Genomic DNA, 22573 nt, shown 5'->3' on the forward strand with positions numbered 1-22573 from the left:
ACCTGGCCAGTGGTCCAACTTTTTCAATATTGATTTTCTCAGTGAAGCTTGTTTCATACCTTCTATCTACACTCTGCATAACATTTTTTTTAAGTCGAGGTGACATTTGCATAACGCAAAGGTATATGTATATACATTGTTTTAACTATTTGAAGCACACAACGTAGTGGTATTTAACAGGTTCACAGTGTTAGCCAACCATCACCTCAATAGAGTTTCAAGACATTTTCATCGCCCCAAAAGGAAACCCTGTGCCCATTAAGCAGTCCCCCTGTTCCCCGCCTTTGGCAATCACTGATCTACTTTCTGTCTCTATGGATTTACCTATTCTGGATATTTCATATGATTAGACTCATACAATAGGTGTATGGCTTTGTTCACTTAGCATGATGTTTTCAAGGTTATTGCACATTGTAGCAAATATCAGAATTTCATTCCTTTTAATGACTGAATAATATTCCATTGTATGAATATACCAACTTTATTTATTCATTTACCAGTTGATGGATATTCGTTAATTTCTACCTTGTGGTTATTGTGAATAGTGAATACCTATTTTCAACTCTTTTGGATAAAGTAGTAAACTTGCTGAGTCAGACAGCAGGTAATCAGTCCTTTAATTTCTCTCTCTTCCATAATTCCGATGGAACTTCCATTATTATAGTTATCACAGGTGTAGGTACTTAAAGGCATACCTATTTTTCCTATTGCCTGTGAACTCCTATAGGCCAATCTCCATGCCTCTTTCTCTTTGCACCCACCAGTGGTGCCCCATATTGTGTTTCGCATACAGTGATGCTCAGTGTTTGTTGCATATAGCATTTGCTGTGAAAAGCCTTATTTTATTCTACTGTCTTATCATCAACCATGGCAAGAGAGAGCCCCAATAGATTATTTTAAAGAGAAGAGTGACAAAATCAGATTTATTTTTAGACTGTGTCTCTTACTTCTTAATTTCTTTTAAAATCAAAGGTACTTTTCCTTTTTATTTGTAAGTGAATTGTCTTTTATTGTTGATGATAAGTTAGTCCCTTGGAAATAATCTATATATTTAGGCAGGGGTCCAGAAATAGTTTAGTATATTTCATTATGTACAAAAACTCAATTAAAAAAAGATGGGATTTATTTCAGAGGGGCCAAATACAGAGATGGCATGTATATTCAATTTTTGTGCCCTGTGAATCTGTCCAATTTTCAATTATCATAGGAACCAAATCCAGAATACTTTTTAAAACAGTAATCAGAAGTCAATAATAGGAGCTTTTATTAGGTTTCTAAAGTTTAGTAGAGAGCAAAGCAGATGGAATCAAGTTTTAACCCCAATTTCGTTGTTTAGATCAAATCTCTAACTACATTCTGCTGTCCCCAAAATGCCAGTTCATAATTAAAGTTATTTTCAAATACCTGTCAGAGTTTAGTTTTGGCCAGGAGCACTTCCTACCTTTTGAACTTCCAGACTGCTGAGCTGAGGGAAATGGCTGGAGTTTTTCTTTGAACAAAAGCCTGCATGGATTTTTTTGAACTTCTTATTTATTCAAGTGTTCTGAATACAAATGAACCAGCTTGGTTGGATATTTATTATTGTTCACCTGCCTTGACATAGAAACTGCGAGTGCTATGATAAATGGGCTGAAGAGCCTGGTCTCCCTGTGGTTGTCTTCTCCTGAAATCTTATTTTGAAAATCTCTCCCTGCCACCCTCCCTGGTGAATGTCAGTGCCTGCTCTCCCAAGCCAGCGGTATTCAAAAGGACCCGTCCTTTAAATATAAACTTAAAATTTCAAGCACACAACAGTGCTTTCAGGAAATAGGGGTTTTTAGTTGACTCATTATGAATCCGTATAAAGCAAAAGCAATCAGGAGTTTTAAAGACAAAAACAAACAAACAAACAAAAAAACCCAAAAAAACAACCTAAAGGACACAAAGGTGATACGAATAAAATTCAGTAGAAGCTCAACACTTAGGCTTCAAATGTGAACTGCCTACTTGTGGAGGCAAAAAATAACATTTCTACACCTGGAAACATTGAAATACTTTTTATGATGCCCAATGTCCAATAAATGCTCAGAAAGGGGTCATTTAAATGTGGGTTATATAAATATATATATTTTAGCATCTATCAATAGCACTTGTGCCATTATCATGTGCTGTGCTGAATACAAATGAAGGGATGGTTGATTGAGTTGGAGAAAATTTAACTTTTGCCTTCCAGCAATTCATGCCTGTGTGGTTTTTAAGAAGAGGGTTAATTCTTTTCCTGAAACAAGGACTAGACAACACTATGAAGGCAAATTCTTCTCTTTGCAGAAATGGTTGAATGCAGTCTGAAAGATAGGTTTTACCATTGTGGGAGTGGGCATGCCTCCTTAACAGATTTACTTTCTTTTTATAGGAATAGAAACAACATGAAATACAAATAACATGGTCTCAGTTCTGTACCTTATTTATAACTAAAGGCTCGGTGCATGAAATTTGTGCATGGGGGTGGGGTGGGTTGTCCCTCAGCCTGGCCTGCATCCTCTCCAATCTGGGACTCCTCGGGGGATGTCTGACAGTCTGACATCCCTCTCACAATCCAGGACTGCTGGCTCCTAACTGCTCGCCTGCCTGCCTGCCTGATTGTCCCTAACCACTTCTGCCTGCCAGCCTGATTGCCCCCTAACCTTGCATCTGCCGGCCTAATTGATGCCTAATTGCTCCCCTGCCAGCCTGATCATCCCCAGCTGCCCTCCCCTACTGGCCTGATTGCTGGTGTGTTTGCATTTTTTTTTGCATATACCTGTCCATTTTTTCCAACACCATTTATTGAAGAAACTGCGTTTACTCCATTGTATGCCCTTGCCTCCTTTGTTAAATATCAATTGACCATTATGGCATGGATTGACTTCTGGGATCTTTGTTCTGCTCCATTGATCTATATGCCTGCTCTTGTGTGCCAGTACTCTGTGTTTCACTTACAGCTGTAAACCTAATTTTGCCCTATCTTGCATATGTAACAAGAATGCTGGCCCTGGCTGGTGTGGCTCAGTTGGTTGGAGCATTGTCCTATACAGCAAAAGGCTTTGGGTTCAATTCTGTCAGGGCACATTATAGGAGGCAACAGATCAATGTTTCTTTCTCTCACATCAATAAAAACACATTCTCGAGTGAGGATTTTTAAAAATGCTGACAGAGGCTGAAAAAAGTAGAAATGCCTGTGGAAAGAGTACTAACAATTTTTTATGAGACACCCGAAACATTCTGTAGGCTTCCATCCTCCAGGTGTCTCCTCCCTGTGCAAGAAACACCGGTAGATGTTTGAAAGCCACAAAATTCCTACTGCGTTTATATTGTGATGGAGGAGGGCCTGGGAAGGTTACATTAGGGGAAAGCCATATTTCTGCTGCTTCCCAATTCATCTAATAAAGAACCATGGGGGATACAACCTTCCGACAGAGTACTAGTACTGTCTCTGGGGTGCTCCTTTAAATCTATCTTCAAACCATAAGTTAGTAGTTATGTTAGTTCAGTGTCCTACGTTTTAAACGTTCATCACGTGAAGAACCGAAGAAGAAATTTGAAGGTGGAGATTTTCCTGATAAAGTCAATGACGATGCCAAAAGAAAACCATCACGTGAAAAATAGATGTGGCATAAAGCCACAGGTCCTCACCCGCAAAGGTGCAGCTTCCCGAAGTGCACAACCTCTCTCCTCCAGCCCTGGGTGGTCCCTGCGTAGTAGGTGCTGCTCGGGTGGTGCTCAGTGGAGCACAGGGAGCTGACGTGGCCGCCGCTGTGGTAGCAGAGGGGGAGCAGCAGGTGCCAGGTTGCCCCAAAGTCCCTTGAAAATTCCAGTTTTATTGGCTCGGCAGATGAGCTATCAGTCGAGCATCCAACGTTGATCTTGGGGAAGAGGAAAAAATGACACAAATTACCTCGAAGCAATAAGCCTTGAAATGATTCACCACGTCATTATTTTCTTGAGTCCATTTCCTGGGAACTGTCTTGCTGAAATATTTAACACTATGAAATTCTGTTTTGCTTGAGTAATATCGGATATTACCTTTAAGTAATACTTTTTCATAAAGAAACTCAATGGGTCTCATGAAAATTTTATTTCCCCTCATTTTATTAAAAAAAAAACTAGGAAGTGGCTAAAGCAGAGGCTGACACAGAATTCCGGTTCGTACCTTTGGCCTACTTTCATAGTCACGCCAAATTAATAGTAATGAAAAGTCTTTCTCCTCAATTCTAACCACCAGTTTTTTCTAGTCTGCTAGACAGGAACACCTTCTATTTTCCTTCTTGTGACACCTTCCTAGTACATGTAATCCCAGTTTTGCATGAGGAGAATCTTCAACATGCATTTAATATTAAAATTATTTTTTCTCAGAACAGGGAGAGCATTCTTAGAAAGACCTTTTTAACCACTAAAGAAATAACCCCTCCAGTCCTTTCCCCATATTTTCAAGTAAATTAAACTAAAACATAATTAAGAAAATGGATGTTATTTTGTTTTAAGAAATTTTTTTCTCTTCCCATTGAGATAACATTTTCCTGCTATCATAGCAACTGGATCTATATCTATATCTATATCTATATCTATATTTATATCTATCTACATCTATATCTATATCTATATCTCTCTATATATCTATATATATCTATATATATAGAATATTCTTATATTTATTTAACTTATTGATTATTGTTGAACTTATTCCTCTTACCTCTGGTGAATAAGTTACTGAGATTTGATAACTCTTTTAACTATAGGCATTTGCTTCTACTTAGATTATTTTGATAACATAACTCTTTTATTAATATTTAAAGCATAAAATTTAGAAAATATATCAGAAAGTCATATAAGTAACTTAAAATTAGAAAATATAACAGGAAAATTACAATAAATACTGAATAATTTCTTCATCAAGGCATCATTTGGTCCCTGACTTTTAAGATGTAAGGGATACCTCTAATTTAGAGAACACAGAGAGTTAATCTAAAACAAATATTCAAAACTGTGTTGATGCAATTAGACACTATTTTAAGGACATCTGCCCAATGATATGACACAAGTATCTTTGGAAGTTAGTATTACTGAACTCTGGCATAATGCATCTTTGGTTCTGCTAATTTTATCTAAGTTTTTGAAATATATAAAGGTTTTAAAAATATTATTAATTACTTTATTGAAAAATAGAGTTCATGATTAGTCATGAAATACACAGATAAAATATATTTGAAATTATAAAAACAGTGCAGTATTATTTTATCTGTAAAATTTATGACACCATGGTAAATATTACATATATGTGCTAGCATATTCAGAAATAAACCTTAGTATGACAATTGATTCCGCTAATAAAAATGAGTTATGATGTAAAACCTATTTTGTCCTTGTATAAAAATGGAAAGCCATAATGCATGAAATTATCTGAGATTTTCCTCTTTGTTCATGATAAAATGTAAAGCGTTTCTGGTAGAACAAAGCCAAGTACCTCAAACTGTATGATGGTGTTCTCATTCACACTGAGGTCGCGGGTGGTGATGGAATGCTCACCGACTTCATTTGAAACGAACACCATAGCGGAATCTTCCTCACTGCCATACAAAACAACAAGGAATCCATTTAGGCCAAAGTTCATTGTGATGTGCAGGGAGCAGTGGTTTCATTTTTAGTTTCTGAATTGAATACTTACGGTGCTCCCTTTGAAGAATATGGGCAATAAAGACCAATGTTACCGCCAGGATAGAAAAACCAATTGTCTTCTCTGGGCCCAAAGTCAAATGTATCCAGAAGCATCACAGGGTTGTTTAAATTATTTCCATCAATAATGAAGTCATCAATGATCCAGATTTCTTCTTTCTTACCTAAGGCATTTTTTGAGAAAGCAAGTTTTTCCAGTGGTGAAAATCAGACGGACATTTTGCTCATGGAAGAAAGTCAAGGCAGAGGGACTCAGTCACAACAGGTCAAACAAATGCCTAGGCAATGAAACATTAACTATACAACACTATGTTTACTGTGGTTATAGTGACAGTATAAAGCAAATTAAGCTTTCAATCATATTAAATCGACACAGATGGAACAGTCCTATTAATCGAAGAAAGACATGACAAACAGCTTGTGAAGTGTGCTGCCTTTTTTGTCATAGTGGTGTCACTAACCCTCCCACCGACAAGAGTGAGCTTTGAGTTTGTTTTCATGTTTTCAATATATAAGACATCTGGATCTGTGAGGATGGGCAGTCAACCTGCAGACTTAGAACAGAGCTACACTAACTAGTCTATTCAAGAAGCAACTCATGATTTCAGAGTTCACCCATGGTTTAGCATCATGCTTTTGTAAGGCTGAAGGATCATAGCTATTAAAACACTGCCTGATGCATAATTTTATTTAATTGTTAAAAACCACACAGAAGAAAGTAGTGTTAGATACTTTATTTTTTTTCTTAGTGCTTTTCAAAACATCTGTTTATTTAAAGATATGTGGAAATTCACAGAAAACTAGTAAAATCACTCCTTGGGCTGACATAGGATTTGACTCATGGCTTAGGCTGGGTGTTTGAGGAAAATGTTACTAAATAGATAAGAAGGGCAAACCAAGGCTACTTTTGCAAAGCTCTGTATACTGAGAATTGAAAACAAGATAAAGACCATGCCAAGCAGAAACATCAAGATTTCCCAAGGTTGCTTTTTCACAGGTTCCTATGTTTAGTACAATTCTTACAAAATATAAAAAAAGTACTTGTAAACGGGACCCTGTAGGAGTAACCTGATGATTTAAATGGTTCTCTTTCTCCCTCATTTTGGAAGCAGGTGGTGAACGCTTCCAAAGAAAAACCAGGTAAGCATTGCAAACATAACACAAAGACAGTATCCTTTGGGCTGTGAAACTGGTTGCATTCCTTTGTGAACTTTTATTTGGTCCCAAAAGAAAAGATTATATTTAACATAAATATAAAAGGTTCAAAACATAAAAGATTATGTATTCTCTTCACAACAAATTAAAAGTATTTATTTTGACGTATTAGTTATAAAGGAAATGCTCAGGTTAAATTTTAGAGATGGCAGTACATTTTTCTTATTTATTTCTGTGTTACCTCTGCAAAGAATCTGCTTAATGTGGTATTTCCATGCTTACATAGACCATTAAATGCATAATTTGGTAGAGTCTGGTCCTTTGTAATCAGCAGTTAATAGAAATATAGTATGCAATAAAACATTAAAATTTTTAAAAATCATTTTCTTTAACCATTTGAAAATGCTATTAAATTATACATTCACTTTGCCTTTTCAACTGAAACAAGTGTATGTGATAAGAATATTTTATCTAAGGCACTATCTGCTTGGTGTAAGCCCTCTCTCACTTTGTCAGGGCATTTTGCTATAATGTCCTATCTTGCTAATGAAATGCCACACTCAGAAGAACTATGTGTTCCTAAATGAATTCAGAAGAAAAAAAAATGCAGTTACAATTGATGAGTGCCTAATGGTAATGTTGGGTTATTTTTTTAAAAACCTTAGACCTATGACAAGATTCTGTTATATTTTCATCATCAAGAGAATTTATGGATCAAATATGAAGAGATTATATATACATTATATATATATATATATATATATGTATTAATTGATACTTCTCAAAAGTAAAGCATGTGAAATGTGTTTGATGAATAGCTAAGCTACTCAGTTGAAAAACAATTCCTCCCACCTTAGAAACAAACGTGTTAACATGATGCAGTGAGTGTTGATCACAAGTTAAACACGTGCATTTTTACCGTTATTATAAGGCTGCCAGAGTCTGAATCTTGTAGCATTGGTTTGGGCGGTGTATGGCAAGGGAACATTAATGAAAAGTATGTTGGTCATTTGAGGGAAATAAAATTCATCCATCAGGTGCCAAGTGATTCCCCCATTGACGGAGAACTGTAACAGAATCGAGTGAGACCTCTCTGGAGTACCTGGAAAGCAGATAACACAAGCATAAGACATTCTGTGCTAAAATGCGGAAACAGTCTGCTCTCAGACCATTCATTTGGCATCACTGCATATGCTACCTCTATTCACGTAGAGCTTTTGTAATCCAAACGCTTCAGAGGCAACTTAAAGTAATGACAGGTTGAATTTTCTGTATGAATATATCTCAAGATACACAACAACATTTGGATTTTCATACAATAGTATCTCCTTTTTCCAGTTATCGACATATCTTTGTGTTTTCATTTAGGAAATATTACATAAATCTTTTTTTATTCTACTGGCATCCCAAGTTTACAGAGAATCAAATATTTAAATCTCAGAATACAAATAAAAGTCTACTTGAAAATTTGTTATGTACAATTGACCTTATTTGTCAAGAAAATGTTAGTTAATGTGAAATCTCAGAATGACAAAGACTTGGCTTTTTTGAACTCACATATGTAAAAGAAAACCCAATATTTCTATGAGTTAAACATTTTTAACTTAAAAATTTTTACACCTAGAAAGTAGTGGTGGAAAATGACTCAGGGACATGATGATAAACTTAATTATCATCATAGTATGATTACTGTAGTAATAGTATGATTATTATAGCTATGTGCAAGAACATTTGTTAACCTTTATGTAATCAAATTTATGTTAGCTCTTCAATATGATAAAATTTATGGACCTCAAATACATTATTTCTTTGTGGATAAGGAATTGCACATGGGATAATTTTCTTGAAGGGAAAGAATAAAACCATACCCAAAGAAATGACTTACCTTTTGCTATAAATCTGAGTGAAAACTGGACATACATGGTATTGGTACAGTCTAGATCTCTTGAAATAAGCATCCTTAGTCCTTCCTGAAAACAAAAACATAATATGGTAATCAATCTTATCTCATTGAAAAATTACTGTCTTTGATTTTATACACCCTAACTTGGATCAACTAAATAATAAATACATACATATAACGATCAAGAAGCCATATTTGGTCTAGTGTAAAAGGAAAAATTGGTAGTTTCCACTTTCTTAAAGGCTTTCCTTTCTCATGCCTGAATGACACAATTGCATTATCTCAACTCTGAATCACATTTTGCTGTGACTATTAGAAAAAGTGCAAAAATGATAGCATTATATATCTACAGGCCTTTAAAAAAAATAGCCTCCTTTGATCCCAGCATGCTGTGAGAGGACTAACGAGGAAACAGATGGAAAATGTACCAGTGCTCCTGCTGGAAGCTGGGAACTAATAGGTAACTTTCTCAGGGTTCCAAGGAGTCTTAGGAATGTACCACTCCTTTGCACACTCTGACAGCCCCAGGGGGCTCTCATTCAGGCTGACATAACGCCCTCCAGCTGCCAAGTTAAATAAGGCATAACTAAGCGAGTCCTCCTGCCTGGGCTCTCCCGGCTCAGGAAAATGGTCACATTAGCGTTAGCAATTTTTTCTGCTAATAACTATTTCTGGTTGCCTGGCATTGACAGCTCCATAGCTTATTTTCTATGTGTGTACACAGGACTGCAGTGAAGGCCAATAGAATTTCACCATGAAAATGTCCTAAGTTAAATTTCTGTGAGTTAAAAAAATGTTTAATGTTAAAATTCTTACAGCTAGGACGCAGTGGTGGAAAAAGACTCAGGGACATGATGATAAATTTAAATTTAAAAGGTCCAAATCGGCCTTTCAGTTTTTCAGCTGTGACTTCTGAATGAAGTGACTCTTCGGTGGTGAAGGGCTGTGTTATCCTGAGTGACACTGTCAATTGATTTCTTTAAATAAATATCATATAGATTTAGGCAAAGCGAATTCTTACTCTTCTTAGGAACATTTATTATAGAGCACTTTCCGCAATAGCTGAAACATTTTAAATAGAACTGATTTTGTAATAGCAACCGCATACTGTCCACAACATGCTGTGTTATAAGATGGACACTTCTCATTTAAAATCCCTAACACTCCTAAGGGGACAATGTTACTCTCTTCATGTTGCAGGTAAAACTGATACTCTGAGGGACAGAAACAGTTTATAAGTGGTGATGGGAGGATTTGAACACAGGCATGTCAGATTCTAAAACTTATCCTCCATCCTTCATAAGATACCAGTGTTGATTTTTTTTTAATTTAAAATATTTTGATACGTGTTGATTTTTTAAATTTAAAAATATTTTTTATTGATTTTAGAGAGGAAGGGAGAAGGAGACAGAGTTAGAAACATCAATGATGAGAGGACATCATTGATTAGCTGCCTCCTGCACACCCCCTAAGAGGCATGTGTGCCGACCAGGATTGAACTGTGACCTCCTGGTTCATAGGTTGGCGCCCAACCACTGAGCTCCCCAACCAGGCACCATTGTTTTGCTTATTAAATAATCTTTTGGTTTGAGAAGAAATCCACATAATATTAAATTTAGAATTTGAGAATCACTTGATATTGTATGAAAACGCAACTGCATTTAAACACATGCTTGAACTTCACAAAGTGTAGATTCAAACTTTCAGGATTGAAAGTTGTCATGTAACAAACCTTATATTCCAGTTGTTTTTCTTTTATCCTAATAACTCACTGCCTTGCTTAGTGTGACACTTAATCAATGCCTATTCTTCCTGAGTCAAGGTCCTTACACTCTCCCTCATATACTAACAAGCACTAAGCCTTGGATGTTTTTGCAACTTGATGCCATGTGAAGGTGGCAGTTATGGGGAAAGTTGTCTTCTTCTGCTTGTAATGAAAAAGCTTTGAGGTGGTTAGTTGATAGATCCAACTAGCACACATCCCTTGCTAATATTAAGACAAAGGACCATTCCTTCCCCGTTATTATGGAATGTAAGTATAAGTTGTTCCATATAATTGAAAAAGTTCTGGGGTGTCTAATTTTACACTTCATTTGGTAAGTGCAATTTTGTTGAAAGTGGGTATGATCTGTAATATGGAAATATCTTTCCTTTATATTTGTAGTATTTGTTTATGGTTCAGCCCTTGACATTGATAATTACATGGCAAATCTGTCAGGCTTGGGTTCTGCACATATTCTAGTTCATGTAGATAGGTTTCTTTTGTCATTATTTTTCTGGGTTCAGTAATCCATTTGTACAAAATGTGAGAAATTCTTTTGCATACAACAAGCTATTTTAACTGATACAATTCCTGAATCTATAAACATTAAAAAGAGACTATCCTTTTTTTTCCTTTTCTTTTCATGAAAGGATGCCTTTCTAGGTCAAACTACAACCTACTGAATGACACACGCTAAGCCCTCACTACATCTTGCTGAGCTGATGGATAATATGTCTAATACAGATAATGCTTGGCTGCTCTTGCATTTGGGTGGTGGCTAAAGGGAAAACATAAAAGGCTATATGTCTTCCTCCTTCATAGGGTCTAGGGAACCAGGTTAATTCTATTGCTTAACAATTTCCCAGGAAAGATATTTGAATCATGGAGGTGACAGGGCTTCTCATTTTTTATCGTGTCAACGGCTTCAAACGGATCAGAAGTGAGCTAGTGGTAATGAGAGCTAAAGCCTTAGACAAGACTAACACCCCTCCTTAACCCCCCCCCCCCAACACAACAAAACCTAGTAGTTCTACCCAATTTCTCTGGTCCCTCGTAACTCTTAGGAGCTGTAAGGCTCAGACCCCTAAGCATTTTTTCTTTCTCATCCAAAACCTGAGAAAGTTCTAAATTCAAACAAGGATGACAGGCAACACCTATTAGCTATAATTGAAAAGATTGCGGGGTGTCTAATTTTCAAGTGTTAGGTGTTAATCGTTAAGGTTGTACAGAAGCCCACACAGATTCCGGTTAAAGATTCCATTTGCACACCCAGGTTAGCTGGTTTTCCCGTGCTGAGAGAGACCTATAAAGCATGGGTTCACACCCGCAGATGTGCCAGCTCAGCACGAAGCTTCTCACAATCGCTGGTGTTTCTCTAACCAGATATCTAGGAAGAAATATAAAAAATTCTAACAACGCTTGAGAATGCTATTTCCCTTGACTTAAATGTTTGGTTTTCTTAGTAAAACTATGGTTCTATTGGTGGGGGTGGGGGGGGGGGAGCAAAAAGAAAGAAAAAGCAAAGACCTTTCATAAACTATTTTAGCCTGGCCAGTTTGGCTCAGAGGCTGAGCACTGACCTATGAACCAGGAGGTCAGGGTTTTGCTCCCTGTCAGGGCACATCCATGGTTTACTGGCTCGATCCCCAAGAGGGGGGCGTGCAGGAGCAGCTGATCAACGATTCTCTCATTGATAATTCTATCTTGCTCTCCCTCTCCCTTCCTCTTTTAAACCAATAAAGATACATTTTTTAAAAAATGATTTTGAAATATTGCAAATTAAATAGTCAATGACACATAAAATGTTACGTTCTAGAAGTGAAAATTCTAGAAATTTCATCTGTATAATTTTTACATGTATAATTCAAGGAGAAAATAAAAAGGTATGATTACCAAACTGGAGGAAAAATTTTATGCCTAAGTGGTCATAAATAATATGCTGAATAGAAGAGGAAACATGGTTTGGGTGAGAAGACAATAATTATGTATAAAACACATCATCTGAACAGATTCAGAAATGCATCTGTGTGGAGCAGAGCATGGGCAAAGGAATTTTAGAGGCAGTATGGAGAAGTAGAATGTTATCTGACCCCTTTAAAAATGAGAGATGTTCCAGATTTGATGGTTTCACCATTCAGATTTCCCCTCTCGGCACCGTACACTTCCGGCCAAAGGTCTGGATGTAAGTTCCCATTGAAATCATCTTTAAGAATGGAGGGCAGAGGAACAACAGGAACGCAATAGGTTCCACCAAAGCCCCGGTCACACCTAAGAAAAAGAGTGGAGAAAAGGCATTATTTGTCCTGAGTTAAAGAGGCCATGTTTATTTTTGCAGTGCCCAAAGAGGAACTGCCAGCATTATTTACTTACACACAGCGTCCAGCATCACAAGTTCCTCGTCCCGAGCACATCCACGGGCACCCGGAGGCCAGCACCACATTGTCAATAGCCCAGGTGTCGCCTCCCACCGTGTAGTTGGCCTGAATCCATCTGAACCGGGTCCTGGGAGATCTGAGCAAAGAAAACACACTGAGTTTGGCCAGAAATCCAGAAAGCATGAGAACGTTTACCTCAATTCTCCATTTACTTTAAGCACTCTCCTCCAGATTCCAGTTCCCTCTTCTCTAACACATTCGATTTTCATACCAAGTATTGGATGCTGTTTCCTCTTACACCACAAACAACAAAGTATTAAACAGGCTTTTAAAATATTTCACCTTTTTTTTTTTTTTTTTTTTTTTTTTTTTTTTTTTTTTCAAGCAAGAGGCTTCAAACATGTGTGAGGTGGGAGAGTTTTTTTGAACTATGGGTTTATTTTGTGTTTGAACCATATGCAGCATTTTATGCCCTCAGACTTTCACTGCCATCCAACACTAGGAAGGAGACCCCACGTGACAGACATGAGGACAGACTGGAACGTGCAAAGTTCTTGCCATTAGGTCCCTGCTCTATGGTCTGTCCCTAAAGGGTTCGTGAGACAGTAAATGGAAGCTCCATTGAGCTTTGCCTCTATTTTGGTCCCGACACACGTGGTCCCTTCAACATCTGCTCTCTTCCCTTGTCTTATCTTCCCCTATTTCTTGCCTCACAATTATACTCTGGCAGCACCGAATCCTTGCATTTCCCCATAAAATTCTCTGGTGTCTGGTATTTTGTTTAGGCTTTCAACAGCAAACATGCCCTCCAGCAGGCCCTCTGTGCTTGGGTAAGACTCAGCTCAGATAACAGCTCCTCCAGAAAGTTCCCTCTGTTCTCCCCAAACTGAGTTAGGTATTACCCCTCCATGTTTCAATAATATCCCTGTGTATTACCTGTTAGAATTTTATATCATAAATGGCTTAGAAGTTTGTTACCTCAAATAATGCATTTGTGTTCTGGCATCAGCCTATTTGCCTTGTATCAGAGGTCTAAAACTCAATAGAAATTCAACAAGTGCTTGTTGAATAAAAACAAAGTGAATAAATGAGCTACAAGGAAGCATCCTGTAAAGCTCTGGGGTCCATAGGAAATGATTTTAGGTTCAATGCTAAGTGCTTTGGCTTCCTGCAGTGTTTTCCTGCCATTTGGTTATACTTCTCTGAATCAAAATTGAACCAGGAAAACAAAAGTCACTGTAAGTATTTAATACAGACAGAATTTGATGCAAGGAACGGTATGCACGGTTGTGGCAGAGCTGAGAAGCCAACAGGGGTAGTGAGGAAACCAGAGGTTAGTAAAACCAGGAAGACTCAAGTCCAATGTTGAAGGGACACAGGCAGGAGACATTGCTGTTGGTGTCCACAGGTCAAGGTCACATGAAGGGCTACCTGGGAAGAGTTGGAGCCACCGACGTTGACCAACATGCACTTGAGGCAGAAAGGGAGAGGGAGGAATATCCTGGTTTATCTCTATTTCCACCCTCCAATCTCTCGCCAGTGTCTGCCACTGTCTAATTCTATCAGGAAGCCAGTGGATACAGAAGCTGGCACTTGAAACCTGCACAAGGCCAATCTGCTTGCAATTTAGAACAGAGCAGTGCGGGGAGGGGTGGGGGGGTGGGGGGGGAGGGGGAGGAGCAGTCCCAGATGGCACAATGTCCAACCAGCCACCACAATATACCTTAGTTCCTAGAAAGATCCTAAAACACCCAAATGCCTAAACTACGAAAGTGGGAGCCTGTTGTAAGCCCCAATACAACTTTCAAATGTGGGAAGAAATATGTAAAATAATATGAGCTTTTCATTGTGGTATTGAGAGTAAAACAAAACCCACAAACCCACAAACTAACAACTAAGGGTACTCTTCCATATGTGATGATCTCACTGCTTATTGTGAATAAGTATCTATCTGTTTATTTGGAAGATACTTATTTTTATAACAGTTTAAAAATGAAATCTGATGGGTAGCCTTCACGTGGCTGAGGAGCAGAAAAATTCAGCCTTGACAAACTTTCAGAACTCCTCACCACATAAAAAAAAAAAAGCCACAGCCCAAAGCACCTTACACTTTTCTTCCTGGCACATTCTGTGCATAATCATCACGAGAAAGTAATAGCATTGCCAAGTGGAATCACAATTATTTTCAAATTAGGTGACAGAGGTCACCTAATTTGAAAATAATTGTGAGGTTCTGCCATGCAGCCAAATGACAATTCTCACATGGTGGCGAGTGGAAGGTAGACAGTGATCCGCTTCCAGTTCTGGAATCTTTCCGAGGAGTAAATTGAACTTTCTGTGTAGTACAGACAGCCAATGGTTGGAGGGACACACTCTTCGGTGACAAGGTGCCAGTCCCTGCCATTGTTCAGAGAATACTGCAGCTGGATGCTGTGGGAGTCGCTGAAGGGCTTGCTGCAGCCCATGCTCATGTCAAACTGCAAGAAGGTCGATGCTGACACATGAAAGTCCCAGGTCTCTGCATAACGAGGCTTTCCTACACGGAAGGAAAAGTTTAATGGGCAGCGTATAATTGTGCTCTCTTTTCTTATTTGGCATTTGTGCTGGTCACACACACACTTCCAGTAGCAAATGAAAATCATGTCTTATCCTTAGTGCCTCATTCTTCGGTGCCAAGTATTTTTATTTGGTTAGCACAGATTTGAAAACACAGAAAGAAGCTAACTGGGAAAACTACTCTCTTGAGAAGGGTGAATATAGAGCCTTAAGTCTGTAATTCTGCAAATTATGAAACAAAGGAATGTCTTCAGCTAGATATATTATGCTCTCCTTTTAAGAAACCTCAGTCATATTCTACTTGCTCTGTGAGAGTTCTAACAAGAACTATCATTGGGCTCACCGAATTATAATATATTAGAGGACAATACAACTTTATTTTTGTTCCAGGAGCCTCCCTCAAGCACAGGCAGTTATGCAACAGTTCTGCACTAGAGAATCTCCTCTTGATTTTTACTTAATTTAGTCCTTTAGTTAATTAAATATTGTCCCTTTGTCTGGTGAAAATATATACCTATGTTTTCAGTGAATATCAGAGCAGTATCCATAGAGAGACAGTCAATGTCGACTTGACCTCCTTGGATTCGATACCAGTTGGCTTGCAAATCTATAGAGCCATCAAATTTGTCTTGAAACCCAGTTTGAGAGCTGTCATTCATTCCTATAAGAACATCATCCAAGGCCCACTGGGCTGAATGCTTCCCTGAAATCAGACGAACAAAGGCAGTTACAGAAGGTTCATTATACACAATATACATATCTTTATGACCGTGCTTGTCTAGAAATTGACAGCAAACTAAGAAACACACAATACAAGGTGGCTTTAACCATAAGACCTAAAGGCTACCAGGGAGGTTGGGGTGAGCAGTAACTTGCCATGTTGGGGTTGCCACCATCGAAAAGCTGTAGCAGGTGTCTTTGCCTCTCGGGGCAGGTCAATGGAAATGATCTGTGGGTCCAGAAATGACATGAAGTCCAACTCGCGAAGCAAATGCCAGAGTATTCCATTGTCATTTGAATACTGAACAATAAGCCCTGAGTTAAAAGACATAAATCCAGTTACTTGGAAAGCTTTCCTAGAGGCAAAAAAGGCAACGAACAGTATTTTTTAAGTGCCAAGGCTGCAGCAGAAACTTCAAATTGCGACTCATGGAATGAGGGCACATCCATCTAACTTCCAAGGAATGAATTAGTAGCCCTGAAGGCTCATCAATTTCTTGACAGTTTCTAATGGACCACCTCCCAGGAAATGGAGAAAAACACACACACATAAGCTCTTTTAAATACCACTCAAGTTATATGAGCAATGAGCAGGTTGGTAAGGGGAACATAAAAATCCACTCCAGATTATGTATTTGAATTTTAGATTCTGTCCTGAATATTACAGTCTCCTATCATTATTATATACGAGGAAGAAACAGCTCAGTCTCCCCAGCACAAAATCAAGCAGTGCTCTTTTCTGCCAAAGCACCAGGCAGTGAGAGAGGCCCAATTGGACATTCTGTTAAGCAAAAGGATCCTTTACTGGCTCTTCACATTTTGTCAGACCTGGGTCACCGATGTCCGAATGAAGTCAAATTATTAAATTGCAAAGCAGAAAAAAACTCACTACCCTCCAATGTCGGTTCAACTTTCCTTCCTCTGTGCCTTCCTTTCCCCTTCACTTATCCCATCTACCCAACGTCCCTCTGTCTATCACCAGAGTAATGTGATTTAGGGAACAGCATCTGAACAGGCCTCTGAAGGCATTCAGATGTACATTAAAATAGGAGAAGTCTGGCTCAAGTAGTCCACATTCCATCTGGTCTCTGCTTGCTGCCCTTCTCCTCATTACTTTGCCAGGACAGTCACATATACCTTCAGGCAGCAACAAAGTCTGCAGAGCCGAGGACCCCCAATGCCAAAAGGACAATAAAGAAATGCCTCCCAGAGAGGAAACAAGAGAGTGGAGGAATGCAGAAAGGGGAAACAGCAATCTCCATATTTTATATCAACTGCTGAGCCTCATTAGCTGTGTCATCTAACACACTGCACATCTGAACAAACCAAGCCATTTTCGCTTGTCTACTGAGTGCTTACAGCATGTAAAACACTTCTCTTTGTAAATTACAACTCCATTTGCATTTTGCCCAGTCTTATGGGAAATAGCCTAATTTTGATTTTCATTCCAAATATGTAAATTGAAACTTCAGCTTGGGTAAGTAAAAAAATCTTTGGTTTCATCACTAAAAAAGATTGGTTCAAGGATTTAGAAAGATTCACATGTGAACAGCCAGTCTTTAGTAAAAGGCTAAGAAATGCCTGTGGGATGTGAATTACATGACCGGCAGTGAGTTTAAGAAAATGGCTCCAGAGTAGCTGAGCAGAAGTTGTTTTTCCTAAAGGGACACTGAGGGAATTTGCCCAATGGGCATGCCCAGAGGTTGTACAGAGGAGAGGCTCATGCCTATGAAGAGTGGGTGCTTCTTATTATACTTTGGTCAGAGGTTTTGTTCCTTTGTAGCTTATATAAGAATAGGGGTGCAGACTAGTAATTTTCAAAAGAGCCATAATTGTTACACTATTTTCAAATAGTAATTTTATTATAAGGATTAAAGAAAACATCAAAATGCTCTACCTCTCCAATCAGAAAACAAGGTCCTGAGGACAGGACTTGGTCTTTTTCTCACTCCTCAAAGCTCCTGTCTCTGCATGGGACAAGCATGTGCTTGGGAAATATTCATTTGTTTTGAATTTCATATAGAGGGCTTGTAGGGTGACCTTGTAAACACTTATCCTATTAGGTCACTGGCTGGATGGAAAATCTTCAGTTGGTCTCCATGACACATGGATTCAAACACTGATCCTTACCATGGCCAGCAAGACCCTGTATCCCTTATTACAGACCACTCCCCAACCTTTATGAGCCCCAAACCAGTGCCTTCTTTCTGCTCCTGCAATACCATGATTCTTTCCCACCTCGTGGCCTCTGCTTTCTCTTCCACCAGGAAAATGTTCCTGAACTGGCTGGCTCCTTTTCATCCTTCAGATTTCTGTTTAAACATCACTTCCTCAGGAGTACCCCCGCCCCCATATCTAAATCAACATCTCCTCCTGCATAAGTTTACTTTCCATCTCATTGGCTTACCTATTTTCATTTAGCCCATCAATCTAACATCTTGCTTATTTATTTTCTTTGTTGCTTATTTTCTAACCCCTCTCACTAGAATGTACGTGCCCGTGGGACAGGGGTTTAGTCTGCTGTGGTCAATAGTGGACATGGGTTCTTCCTCTGCTGGTGCATGGTAGTTTATATTTCTTGTCCCCATCACCACATTCTCTCTTTTTCTTTGCTACATGGCTGACAACACCCACAATCTACCCAGCAGCTGCTTCATTATTCTGGGTGCTTGAATGAGGCCCTCAGAGGATCCATATAGCACAAAGGAAAAATCCTTTATTTTTTTTTTTAAACCAAGATTTAGAGAGCTGTTTGTTATTGCAGCATAACCCAGCTCATCAAGACTGATGAATTGGTCTTTTGATGACACTGTATCTGCAGCTCACTAGGATAATGTCAGGCTTAGAGCAAACTCTTAATGAACACTTGTTGAAGATATTAGAGAACACAAAATGGTCTATACAAGTTTCTAGACTGCTGTTTCAGCAAGTAGATGATCTAGATAAATTACTAGACTAAAAGTACTGAGATACTCAGAAAAAGTCACAAAAGCTTCCAGCGTGTGCTGATATGGCCACGGGCATTTATATAGAACTGACGAACAGAGCTATCAGTAGGTCTATTGGCTAATAGGTACTGTTTAAGCCACCATGTTTTACACAGTCATGCTTGAGATAATAACAAACTTAGAAGCTGTAAAACTCTTCACATGTCTTTTATGAGATCAGGGTTTGGAGGAGGGTTTTGTGCTAGGAGCCAATTCACATCCAGAGTCCCTTAAGGAGCCTCATTATCTTTGTAGAGCTCCTGAAGGCCACCTCGCATGCTTCAAGCCTTCTGCATTTCCTTCTGAACTGAATCACTGAGGCAGAAGATGGTATGGATGCCTAGAGAGAGCAGAGGTCTGGGCAAGGAGAGAGGCAGTACAGCATGGTGCTTAAGTCATGGGGTCTGGACCCAGTGTGAGTGGCTTGAATCCCTGTTCATCCACTTACTAACTGCATGATCTTGGGAAAGTTACTTGAATTTCTAGTACCTCGGCTTCCACATCTATAAAATAGGACTACTAATAGTACTTATAGCAAAGGGGTATGATGGAAACTAAATACACAGTTAAAACACATGGAGTAATGCCTTGCACATAATGTGTGCTCAAAGTTAATATTTATTATTACCAAGAACTGCTTCTTCTACTCAATGATTCTAGTACCCCCAGAATGTTTATGGGCAGAAAGTAACATTTGATCTGCATTCAATAATGATCTATGCAAACAAGTTTCTAGCCCCCGAGCCAAATGGAAAGGTCTCTGTTATTTTTTTCCTCCCTATGGAAAGTTATAAAATGATTAGGGTTCCCTAAAACAAATATACTTTGACCCAGAGCAGACATGATGCTTTTCAGGCTTACGGATCTGCATGAGGAATCTTAGAGATCATGGCTCTATACAGCTTCCCATTCAATGTCGGAGAAGAGAGAAGAAGGAATGATTGAGGGCAGTGGATCAGTTTGCAAAATCCTGGACTAATTATGGGATGAAGAAGAACAAACTTTCCAATAGTAACTGCAATTTCTATCAAAGATGGTAGCTCACCTTCATTTCTAGCTCTTGGTTTGATGCAGGTAATGCCTGATGTTTTGCTTCCAATTTGTATATAAAACTGAACGAGTCTGGGAAGGAAAAAAACCCCTCAAATTTACTTACAAACAGGTGAATTCAGAAAACATTTAATCTTTTGTGTTTTGACACACACAAAAATACTATAATTATTAAATATTAAACACAAAGGGCATATGAGCACCAGAAACAGCAGAGATTATGTAATAAGTTATTCTGTAACCATTAAAAAAATAATTCATATGACATTAATTTTATTCTGTAATAACCATAAAAACAAAACAGTTTAACCTCACTTTATTTTGACAGGCTGATGTAATGAAATGAAGTCCCTGAAATGAGAAATCCATAAATCAAGATAATACTGTTCTTGGAAACTCAAGATGAAGAAAAAAAAAAAATCTAACATTAAGAAGCTGAGCTCTTTGGTCTTGGCCACAGGAGCAAGATGACAAAGGAAACATCCTTGGTAGGAAAGCGGTGTGACAAGTCACACACACTGTGCTGCCGCAGTGGCTCCACGGGCTGTCCCCTTCCGAAGTCCACCTGTGGCAAGCATGGCTACCGCAAGTGGAAGAGGAAGTATAAGTGGAGTGCCAAAGCTAAATGAGCAGATACCAACCGGGCATCTAAAGTTGTGTTCCACAATTAGGCATCCATCCCATGCAAGAACAACACCTAAATCCAAGAGGGCAGCATCCAGTTCATCTGCAGAATTTCAATGACTAGTCAAGCAAGACCTTTTTTTTTTTAATTTTTTTTATTTTAAGAAGCCGAATGCTACATTTGTCAGGGCCTGATAATCAGATGGTTTGATTTTCCACACTGACACTCTCTCAGTGTGAATGACATTATGCCTCCGTCCTCGGTAAACCTACAGAGAGGGGTCTACGTGACAGGCAGCCTCCTGTGAGGAGGACTCAGAGGAGAGAGAGATTGAAAGCAGAAAGCGTAACACAAAACTCCAGATTTTAGTGAGAATAAAGTCTATAAGTTTCAAACATTTCTTCATTTTTCTTCCTCCCAGTTCTCAAATAATTTAACTGACTTATAAGCAGCATAGTTTTATTGTAGGTGTAATTAATACTTGGCCTTAAAACTAAGCAGTTTTTTATTTTACCAGTAGGTGTCAGTGTAGGTATTTTAAATTGCTGGAGCATTTTTCATTAAGCGAAAACAAACAGATAAATTGGATGTATCATTTTTCAGATACAAAATTTAAAGTTGAAAAAAAATTTAAAGTTGAAAAAAAAATCTTTGTTTTACCTGGAATATGTTAAAAATAATACCAAATTGTCTTCATAATGATGCAGAACTTCAGAAAACCAAGCTGACATACAAGGCTGGGTGATGACTGCATACTGATTAATAAATTTTGGTATAAATTTTGTAGAAATTACCCATTTTATTACAGACTTAAAGTTATGCCTCATTTTTACATATCAGAATCTTTATAGAGAAACATTATTATGTAAATCTCAATAACAGAAAGAACCCTGAAATAGAGGACGTTTCAGGTTAGACCAAATGATACGGTAAACACAATGCTCAAGGAGAAGTGTCCCAGTGGACTACTTACCTGATATTCCTGGTGTCCAGAGGGACAGTCCGAGCTTCCCTTCTCCCCGGGCCACTGAAGTAGAGGGATTTGCCATCGTTAAGCGTCCCACAGCCCGTTCCCACCTGGCCTCCGGTGATCTTGTACCACAGAGAACTGAGCTTCCCCTCAAACCTATCGTACATCTCACTGTGATTCGGCACGTTAGACACACAGGTTCCTTGTGCGGCTTCCGAGAAAAGAAACACATGGGAGAGAGGTTTTGTTGAAATCCTTTCATGTTGTAAGGAACATTCAAGCTCATGGGCCAAGAAAACATTTGCACAGGTGTTAGGAAAAAGAAACCAAATGGAGATTTGTATCTCACAATCATATGACTGAAATGCAGCCATCACTTATCCTCAGAAGCACTATTCTGCCCCTATAAGTGTTTATTTTTTAATAGGGAGACATTGGCAACCACACATTTCCATGGCTCTTGCTACTCAAAGGATTTGTACAAACTGAGAAATAGATTTTGTCCACAATAAAGTTAGCTTCTCTGCTGCCCTTCGGATCAATCCCAGATTTTCGACAACCTCCTTGAAGCCCAGGAGACAGTGTTCTCCGAGGAAGGCCCCTGCAACAACACGCTTGCCCCAGGTTATACTTCAGAAGGGCAGGGCTCTAAAAAGCTAGGAAGAACCTGTTTGAAATTATCTCCAAGAAAAATTCTAAAAAATGTATTGATGCTTATAGTATTTTCTCTTTGATTTTCTCTTTAATCTCAGTTCCCTTTTTATTTTTGCTTATCACAACAT

At 38.5% G+C, this 22573-nt stretch overlaps 1 protein-coding gene across 3 annotated transcripts in view; it reads right to left on the minus strand.

Annotated features, from left to right (window-relative positions):
- Positions 1-22573, minus strand: part of RELN (reelin) — a 372425-nt gene that overhangs the window by 62886 nt on the left and 286966 nt on the right. For all 3 annotated transcript variants that reach the window (XM_036429656.2, XM_036429655.2, XM_036429657.2), the window contains exons 30-41: positions 21795-22002; positions 20192-20268; positions 16316-16474; positions 15954-16142; positions 15146-15419; positions 12879-13019; positions 12599-12776; positions 8729-8813; positions 7763-7945; positions 5681-5852; positions 5480-5582; positions 3652-3881 (exon numbers count right to left, since the gene is read on the minus strand). In XM_036429656.2, the coding sequence (XP_036285549.1) occupies positions 3652-3881; positions 5480-5582; positions 5681-5852; positions 7763-7945; positions 8729-8813; positions 12599-12776; positions 12879-13019; positions 15146-15419; positions 15954-16142; positions 16316-16474; positions 20192-20268; positions 21795-22002 (1999 nt within the window). The remainder of the gene's footprint in view (positions 1-3651; positions 3882-5479; positions 5583-5680; positions 5853-7762; positions 7946-8728; positions 8814-12598; positions 12777-12878; positions 13020-15145; positions 15420-15953; positions 16143-16315; positions 16475-20191; positions 20269-21794; positions 22003-22573) is intronic.

Source organism: Pipistrellus kuhlii, unplaced genomic scaffold, assembly GCF_014108245.1.
Source record: "Pipistrellus kuhlii isolate mPipKuh1 unplaced genomic scaffold, mPipKuh1.p scaffold_m20_p_10, whole genome shotgun sequence".
Classification (NCBI taxonomy): Eukaryota; Metazoa; Chordata; class Mammalia; order Chiroptera; family Vespertilionidae; genus Pipistrellus; species Pipistrellus kuhlii.